At 48.1% G+C, this 9,189-nt stretch overlaps 1 protein-coding gene across 1 annotated transcript; it reads left to right on the top strand.

The window, feature by feature from the left end:
• The first annotated feature begins 711 nt into the window (after positions 1–711).
• LOC125944373 (uncharacterized) lies at positions 712–8,509 on the top strand. The gene is made up of 4 exons (XM_049664783.1): positions 712–883; positions 2,928–3,077; positions 4,612–5,088; positions 8,363–8,509. The coding sequence occupies exons 1-4, from the start codon at positions 842–844 to the stop codon at positions 8,507–8,509; spliced, it is 816 nt and encodes a 271-aa protein (XP_049520740.1). The 5' UTR covers positions 712–841.
• Positions 8,510–9,189: the final 680 nt, after the last annotated feature.

Here is a 9,189-nt window from a genome sequence, read left to right as displayed (position 1 = left end):
CCCCGAACGGTTCCCAAGCCCGGACTGCCCCCTGTGTGGTGGTTATGCGGACTTCGAGCATGTCCTGCGGGGCTGCGCCTCTGTCGGCCCCCCTTTCACCCAAGAGGAAATGATAAAGCTTATTAAGGCCCAGGACCAGACCTCTCAAATCCTGGCAGTCCAGAGGGCCCGCGAGATGGCCGTCAGGCTTGACCTGATGTTCCCCGAGTGGGACTATAGCCAGGTGACGTTGAGTTTACTCGCGTCTATTGTAGCCCGAATAAAGTTGTTTCAATCACTCACTCACTCACTCACTCACTCACTAGCAAGGTTTAAACAAAAGTATACCATAACGCCATGCTATTGTATTTCCCCCAATGTCTCACGCATCACCTAGCCCGTGCGCAAGAGTGTTGCGTTCAAAGAAGACGAACAACACCAGCGCGCGCTCTCGTGATATGCTTTCCGGCCAGCTTAGCCTTGGTTCGTTTGTCTCCAGTGCTGCCCGCTTTCCTCGTATCTGACCGCGCTGAGTCAAGTATGAATCTCGTAACCTCACTTGACCCAGCAGGAATGCCCAACGTCGACTCGAAGTGCACGCAGAGCCAGGAGGAAGGTAAATCTACGAGGCCTTTACAAGCATTTTGAGCATCTCTGTGCAGGGCTCGCCGGCCTCAGTTTTGAAAAGCGCTTAAGCAAGGTGCACAGAGCCCTCACGTACACCTCGTGATTGCAGGCGTAGAAGCCCCCGCGCCTACCGAATCTCCGCATCGGCAGTCGTCGTTGTACTCAGCTTCGCTCATTCAGCACCGCGCTCGACGACTACCAGGAGTGCCGGAGCCTGTCGCACCTGGGCATCCTGATGCCGATCTACCTGATTCCACTGCTTTTCCTGGGAACCAAGGTACATTGCACCACCCGCGATTACGGGGACATAGCAGTTCCATTATAACGCGTTATAACAAAACTGCTTGAATTCGCCGCGCTGCAGTGCCACGCGAACTCTAAGATGATGAGCTATGCATATCCCACATCAGTGGGAGTGGGTTTAGTGAAAACGTACGTACTTTAACGTTTGCGCTAAGTGTTCTTCATGTCTAGCGAGCATTTGCAGTTGTACACCAAACTGCGTACTCGGAACGTTTTTGTCAAAAAACTCCTCACAGAACGTGAACTTCTGGCGCTCTAACACCGCTCAGACACGCCCGACGCTAACCATAGTTTATTGCACACAATACGCACTTAAACCAGTGCTGCTTTAAATGTTCATGGTAATACTTGTTGGTAAGACATCGTTCCGTTTACTGCGCCATACTGTTATATAAAGGTAAAAAAAAAATGACTTACACACATGTGCTCAATTGCGCTATTCTCTCATACAAAGGAAAAAAAAATAGGCTGACACACATGTGCGCACATATGTGTCAGTCTCTTTTTTTGTCCTTTATATAACAGTATAGCGCAGTGAACAGAACGATGTCGAGCTGTGATTACGTGAACATGCAAAGCCGTTTTTCTCCTCGCGAAGGAAGGCTTCTCGAAGACTTTATGCTCAATACTGCACGTTAATATGACTGAATCAGTAAGCGAGAGATGACTTTGGAACAAACTCACGCCACGAGAGTAACCGCTACGCGAAAGTGTTCTCTATAACCATTCACACGGTTACGCCGCAGTCGTCATTAGAACGTGCTTTGATTTGTATCGCCATCGATATGCACTTTCTTCGACTCGTATAAAGCCAATGCACTGAGAACAGAGTGCTCATCAAGTTAAAATTCCTTTTTAAAAGTAAGCAAGCGTTACACGTTTGTAAAACGTGAAGGCTTAAGCCTGCCAGCTGTGGCAGAAGACGGCGACGAACGCGTGCGTAGTGGCACGAGCGCGAGGGGCAGTATGGGAACGTTGGCATGATCAGCAGCATCGGAGCCAGCTGTAGAAGACGACGATGAACGCGCGAGAAGTGGCCCGAGCGCGTCTCTGTGACCACGTAACGTGTGCAATGAGACACGCACTCGGCACACATTTTGTAAGCCACAACCGTGGAGCAACTGTGGCTTCAGGGGAGCGTGCTCGTCTCACACTGCGGAGTCCCGGGTTCGATTCCCACTCAGACCGAAATTCACCAAGCCACTAATTCACTTTGTATACAGGAATCTCCCAGAGAAATGCGAGGTCAATTCGGGCATTTTTAGAGGTGTGTTTACTTTTTGCGGCGCCGGCCATTTTTCACCACGGTAAAGTTTCGCCAAGGTCACCCAAAGGTCCCCGCCAGCGTAGACACCTAAACCGTATTGGTGAAGCAGCGCACGGACAAGGACAAAGTGGAGAGACTTTTTACATTGCTAGACACCTAAAGTTTTTGCCTTAAAAATATTGCAGCAGATCCAACGTGCCCTGCTGGAATCCATATACAGCGAAGCTTACGAGGCAGTGTTCATGCGCACCTTCTCATCTGGCTCAAGGATGCCCCGATTGAGGAGCTCTGCAATGCAATGCACCTTTGAACGCACGCAACCAGCGTTATAGGGGTTGAAAGAGGCACGCTGGCTTTCTACGCCATTTGTGTGGGTTATCCGACCTCCCTCTGGAGGTTGGGTACCCATCATTCCTGATGCTGTTCTGCAGTATTCGAGGTTGCGTCAACTGCAGGACGATTTAAAATTATGGGATCAGTTTGATACAACAAACTAATACTATCACGTTAAGCATTTATTGATTTCAAGTTCGACTGCCTTAGGGCATATCAGAAAATAGCATATAAATGGATTCAAACCCATGTCATGCAGGTACTTCATCATGGTTCTGTTGTGAAGTGCCGCTGGAGCCTATGTGTTGATGCCCATAATTTCGCGTACACGCAATAACCGAACAGTTGTTCACTTATTGATCTAGATTTGTCAATTGCTTGCGCGACTCACACCCGCTACATTGCACTCTTAATGTAGATTGGCGGCAGCCTCTACTGCCTGTTTCTTCCGCTGCTGCTGTGGGCCTTCAACTCGCTCCCCAAGCCTGGTGCGGCGCTGGTTCATCTGGTCACCGTGCCACTGATGGGACTCATGGAAGCGGAGCAGGTTGCCCACCAATACCTGACCGTGAGTACTAAGCCTTGTCAGAGCTTGGGTCGGGCTACAGATCATTGAGGAGCTTTTTTTTCGAGATGAATCAAATCTGCTTAAACAGAATTTGAGAAAGAAGGCAAAAATGTGTTATCGTTCCGAAATTTAACGCTGTCCAAGCAACTGTATGCTGTTTGACATGCCAGCTAAAGCAACCTTAAAACAACAAACAATGAAAAAATATGCAACGTATTCGACCAATAATATGATGTAGAGTTGGCATTTGACGCGTTTCGATTTGAAACACTTTATTTGGTGCGATTTCGGAGCGCAAGCTTGTTGAAAACTACTTGAACATTTGTATATGATTTCAGTAGAAAAGCCATTAAAATATTGGCGGTTAGGGACAGTACTATGCATCATTAACACTGAGAATAATATTTGAACACAGCAAATTCGTCTGCTAGAAAGCATATGGAGCCTGCTTTGTAATCTCTCGCAAGATATTTTTGGGCAGCATTAAAGGCTGTAACAAAATGAGGAACACAATTTGCAATGACACTACCTTATTGCCTCGATCACATTGGATCTTTTTGAGTAGCATTGAAGGCTGTAACAAAATAAGCAACATAACTTGCAATGAGACTACCATATTGCCTTTATCACATTGTCTGGAAAGCGCTCTCCTATTGGGAGAGCGGATTCGGCTCATTTTGATCCGTACACCAGGAGGATCTGACTCATCAGTGATTCAAAATATGATCATAGCACATGGTCAGCTTGGCTTATCCTACCCATTTAATTGCGATTGTTTTTCTAGAGGAAGGTTACCCATTTTTTCTTGTCATTAGAGCACATCTCACATAGTTTCGGCTTGTGGATCTGGTTCATCTTGAAAAAAAAAAGGTTTCCTATCTGTACTACCTGAATATCACATGCATCTACCAGTCAATGGTACCTTTACTGGAGCGAACAACGCAGACGGGCTACTGGTTACCCACCCAGAAGCTTTCTGGTGTGATAAATGGCGTGCTGCTAAGCTACACGCAAAACACTTAAGGTGTCATACGCAGCTTAAGCCTAAATAAGGGTTCTGAGCCACATGTATGAAAGCCCGTTGAAAGTTGAAAACTATGAGCGCGCAAGTTTAGTAGTTACAGAAGCTACTTCAGGCTACTTCAGAGCAGAATCACATCAGGTGTCAACGTGTTGGTGGTGGTGAATGCTGGTTTTAAAGCAGGATAGTTTTGATTATTCGAAATGAAAAGCAATATGCGGTCACATGAACGTAATAAGTTAAGTATATCTCGACTGTGGCGTGCAGCGTGTTCATTCGTTATTTGCCGCGTCATCCGTAAATTCGCAGATCAGACATACGTCACAGCCATAACGTCCTCATTGGAATTTAGAGTCGTAAACGCCACGGCGCTGCCGCGTGGTGTTTGAGTGGGGCAAACCGTAGTGTATAAGCTACAAAAATCCATAGCTCCTGACGTCCTTTGAAATCCAGCACCTTTCCCCCGAGGGACAGGAAGCACGTGCAGACTGTCTTCTCACCACTCCTTCACAGGTCGACATCCTCATCCTGGCTCTGGTGTTTTTCCTGGTAGTGATTGTCGATCGCTGGAGCGAGCTGGCGCTGTGCCTGGCGCACGGCACCTGCGAGCGATTCGGACTGCGCCGCAGCACGCTGTTCGTGGTCGCCTGCCTGTGCAGCTTCGTGTGCGCGTCGCTGTTTTCCGGCACAGTGGTGTCGACCACGCTGCTCTACCTCTTGGACCGTGTGCTGTCCGCCATCTTCAAGCAGAACATGGACCGGCCCCCAGAGCTGTTCCGCGGCGGCTCGCAGCTGGGCTCGCAGCAGGATTCGAGCTCCATGCGCTCCGTGATCGCTTCGGACCAGGTGCTCTTCGACCGGCTCACGCAGGTCGTGCTCACCATGAAGAAGCCAGAGAACAAGAAAGGTCGCTTCTCCAGGAAACAGAAGAAGGCCGGAGGCAATGGCGAGAAGACGGGGACCGCAGTGACCGCGGCTTCTGGGCCAGAGGTTAGCGCACGTCAGTTGTCACAGTACCATCGAGAGCGTAACTTTGTAAAGTGTGGAGTGGGAGTTATTGGGTAACCCATACGCTCAGTACACCAGTACACAATTAAATGAATGATGGTAAAGGAGGCAGCGCGCATAGAAAGATACGCTTTGTCCCTCTCGCTTCGTCAGTATTCGTGATTTTCCGACTGTTCGCTGGAATATTGAAAGCATCGAAAAGGACTTGAGAGTGAGTGAGTGAGTGAGTGAGTGAGTGAGTGAGTGAGTGAGTGAGTGAGTGAGTGAGTGAGTGAGTGAGTGAGTGAGTGAGTGAGTGAGTGAGTGAGTGAGTGAGTGAGTGAGTGAGTGAGTGAGTGAGTGAGTGAGTGAGTGAGTGAGTGAGTGAGTGAGTGAGTGAGTGAGTGAGTGAGTGAGTGAGTGAGTGAGTGAGTGAGTGAGTGAGTGAGTGAGTGAGTGAGTGAGTGAGTGAGTGAGTGAGTGAGTGAGTGAGTGAGTGAGTGAGTGAGTGAGTGAGTGAGTGAGTGAGTGAGTGAGTGAGTGAGTGAGTGAGTGAGTGAGTGAGTGAGCGAGCGAGCGAGCGAGCGAGCGAGCAAGCAAGCTGGTTTCCGACACCCAGTTTAATTTCCGACAGCTGATCGCACAGTAGCACACCAGAAGAGTTTATGGTTTCGTATTCGCGCGCTTTCGCTGAGTCAACGTGCGGCGCGTAAAACCCCTTAAACTTCGTAAAATAGCCACACTCTCTTCCTCCGCCTTCACTCCTCCTCGTTTCTCCTCTTTCACGCTCCCTCCTCGAGCATGGCGCCGCCTGCAACGCTTGAGCGTAGCAGACCTTTCGCAGAGTGAATGCACACATAGCAATGCGGTGCGCTTTAAGCGTTCGCGTTGGCGTTCTAGCTCCGAGTAACTTAGTGTATAGCATATAATTTCTACACGGAGGGTTATATACATATATTCAGTGACTGCAGCGTTTTTTTTTTCCTGGTTTGATAACCATTTTTATAAGTTTCTAAAATAGCGCTAACGTCATACATGTATCGCATGCACTACATTTGTCAAGGGCGTGACCTTGTTGCGAATGGTTGTAAATAACACATTTACGATCAAAGGCCAACATCCTGGCCTCCAGAAAACCCTCAGTAACCTAAACAATCCGCGCCGTCCTTGCCACTTGAATTCGCGGCGCGTGTAAGCTATGACGCTCAAAGGCTGGCAGAGGGCACAGCCGCACCAGCCTTAGTGTCCTACAGCAAGTGCGTCTCAGAGACATAGTGGCCGTACGAACTAATAGTTGAACGAACAAGCAGCGAATGACTAAACGAACGAGCAAACGACTAAATGAACTAAGACTAAACCAGCGAGTGAACAAGCGAGCGACCGCACGTTTTCTTTGCGAGTGCTCCACCGCCGTATCGTAAACTTCACACACTTTAAAGCTCACGCGAATTAGCACGTGCGTGTCAAAGACCTATGATGCTGTCGTTCGACGACGAACGCACCCCGTAACTCGGTTTTCGAGAGAGCACGCACGCTTTTCAGCGGTGCCTTTGTATCGCAAGTCCACCGGCCGGCGCCAACGACGAACAAGAACAAAAGAGGCAAACAAAGTTATTCGCTCTAAAGAAAGTTAGTAAGTACCTACAAAAGGCAGAGTTGCTTTTTTCATGCTCGAGCCTCAAATGTCTAAAGGATTGAGCTGAATCGTAAAAGTTTCGCAATCACGTTTTCACACGCAGCTTCGCGTGCCCGCGAATTCGAGCCTGTTGGCGTAGAAAACGATTAAGCTTCTTGCCTTTGCTGAAACTATTTTGTCATCGGAAGGTGCAACAGCTCATGGTGATGGAAAATGCCGTGAAGCGACGTCGCACATGCCGCAAAACTTAGTTCAAGACGTTCGCAAACCAAAACAACACGGAAGAGCAACGGCGACAACATGTGCTCCTCGCAAGTCAGCAGACGCTTCTCGGGCGAAAATGGCGATGGAGCCCGAGTGTAAAGAATCGAAGCCAGCGCCCAGCCAACACCACCTAGATAGCACCTACGTGGTGCTTTCTACAGGTGGTGTTGGCCCGTCGGCGCGACGGCCCACGTGATGCCATTAGGCCAATAGCAACGCGGCGTCGGCCTCGGACAGGGCGTGCGAGGAGGAGGCGGCATTCTTCAAAGCGTGTCGCTAAGCGTTCACGAAGTTAGAGGGCTTTTAGCGGCGTGCCACCGAAAGCGCCATCTCGTAGCTCCAGAGCAAACTGCTCCACGAAAAGGGTAACTAATCTGACCATGTTGCTCCATTTCCGACTTGAAAAAGTTTTTATCTAAACTTAATTTCTTACTTTCCTTGCTTACAATTTGCCATCCGCTTGAAATTTCGCCGCATTACTCTCCGCATTCCGAGTCATAAAGCCCATTTCGTGATTTTCACAACACGCGGTTACGGCGCCTTAAAAGTGATGGACACGATGAACTCTTCTGTAGAGGGTGAACACGTTAGAATTATTGAAGCGCACCTAATCCCGAAGTGAAGAAGCGTTTAGGCATTTCGGCCTCATCGAAATGCGGCTGTCGAGGCTGAAATTGAACCGACGACCTCAAGCTCAGCAGTGCTGCGCAACTGCGCTACCGAGGCCTGTGATTTGACTACCAGAACCTGGTTTGTCGATTCTTTCACGGCCTTAGTGTAACTAATTCAAGAAATCATATTTCCGGTATTTAACATTTTTTTAACCTTGAGTGAGAAAACGCAGTCAGCAAAGGACACGTGAAGTGGTAAATCGTTAAATGCATATCAGTATACGAAGAGGGCCGACAGCGAATGCTTAGGAAAGGCTTTAATAAGATGATTGGAACACTAATCAGTGAGCATTAACGAATACGAGCTCATTGCGCTTTTCGGCAATTATTTAATCACTTGGGTGACGTTGGGATGAAAATACACTAAAGTTGGAAAGCTTCGCTGCTCACGTTGATGAGAAACTTTATAGATTTGTTTGGGAAAAGGTGAGAAAGAAATTTGGTCAATCTCCACGTTATCAAGATTAGAAGAAAAGTAACGAATGAGCAGCGTATTTGCGTTACACTGCACAAATTTTAATTCCGAAATACATTCTGACAAGGATGCAAAATATCTTACGCGTTGAAAAAGCCATCATATGAAAGTAGATGAAGTATTTCACAATTTTTCAGGTGTGTTTCACTGTGTTGGTGTCTGTAGAGAATAATTAAACCGACCCTTTGTACCCACCTGTGTTGACCTCATCTCTTCGCCCGCCTTCTCCAGACCGGACAAGGGAGCAGCGCCGCACCAGGGACGGAAGACGCGCCCCAGGTCCAGGAAAAACCTGCGGCGAGGCGCCGTTTCAGCCTGTGGCGTCCAGATATGGTCCAGAAAGTCGAGCGCAGTCTCGCAGGTATTAACTACCCTTAACCACCCTTTGGGACTTATCATGTCATCAAAAAAGTCGCAGTTTCGCCCGAAAGGAGAGGCATCAATTGGGATAGCAAATTAACTAGTAGAGCATACGAGTAAGGAATAGCAGTTTTACGGACGTTAAATACCAGAAATTTTTTGGATCCACAACACTGAATACAGTTGCCTACGGTCACCGGGAACCATCGCAGAGTATCGGCCGATTGGCCGTAGCCACAAGGTAAATACACCTGGTAGCGAAGCTTTCATAGAAGCCCATACGTTCAAAACATGGCGGTTCATCGGCGGCTCATGGGGCTTAGCGCCATCTGTGTGAGGAGGGAACACTGTAACAGTGTTCCCTCCTATTGTAACAGGTGAACTTTACCAGTGCCCCTTTCTGCCCACTTCAAGAGCTGCATTGCCTTGCAAGTGATAGCGGCGTCAACGCCCGCCGCTAACAGTGGGTGCTCTTACAGTGGGCCCTGAAAAAAGGTATTTATTGATAATGATCAAGTAAAATATAGTTGTTCTTTTCTCTCCATGCGTATATAAAATTGATTAGGAATTTTATTTTCGTTGAATGAATCTAACTGTATATCGCTTTAATTAAAAAACGCTTTTTTCTTTCGCAATGTTTGTTCCCTCCAAACATAGTCGCGCTTCAATTGCTGCTCCCATAACCACCCTTGCTGATG

This window comes from Dermacentor silvarum, chromosome 3 (genome assembly GCF_013339745.2).
Source record: "Dermacentor silvarum isolate Dsil-2018 chromosome 3, BIME_Dsil_1.4, whole genome shotgun sequence".
Taxonomy (NCBI): domain Eukaryota; kingdom Metazoa; phylum Arthropoda; class Arachnida; order Ixodida; family Ixodidae; genus Dermacentor; species Dermacentor silvarum.
Note: the sequence above shows the minus strand (reverse complement) of the source record. Positions and strands in the feature narration are given on the sequence as shown.

Bases quoted from the DNA above. Each gene is read 5' to 3' on its own strand.
- LOC125944373 (XM_049664783.1), top strand. From the start codon at position 842: ATGCCGATCTACCTGATTCCACTGCTTTTCCTGGGAACCAAG. The intron at 3,078-4,611 runs GTGAGTACTAAG...ACTCCTTCACAG, and splicing joins TTGCCCACCAATACCTGACC to GTCGACATCCTCATCCTGGC. The intron at 5,089-8,362 runs GTTAGCGCACGT...CGCCTTCTCCAG, and splicing joins CCGCGGCTTCTGGGCCAGAG to ACCGGACAAGGGAGCAGCGC.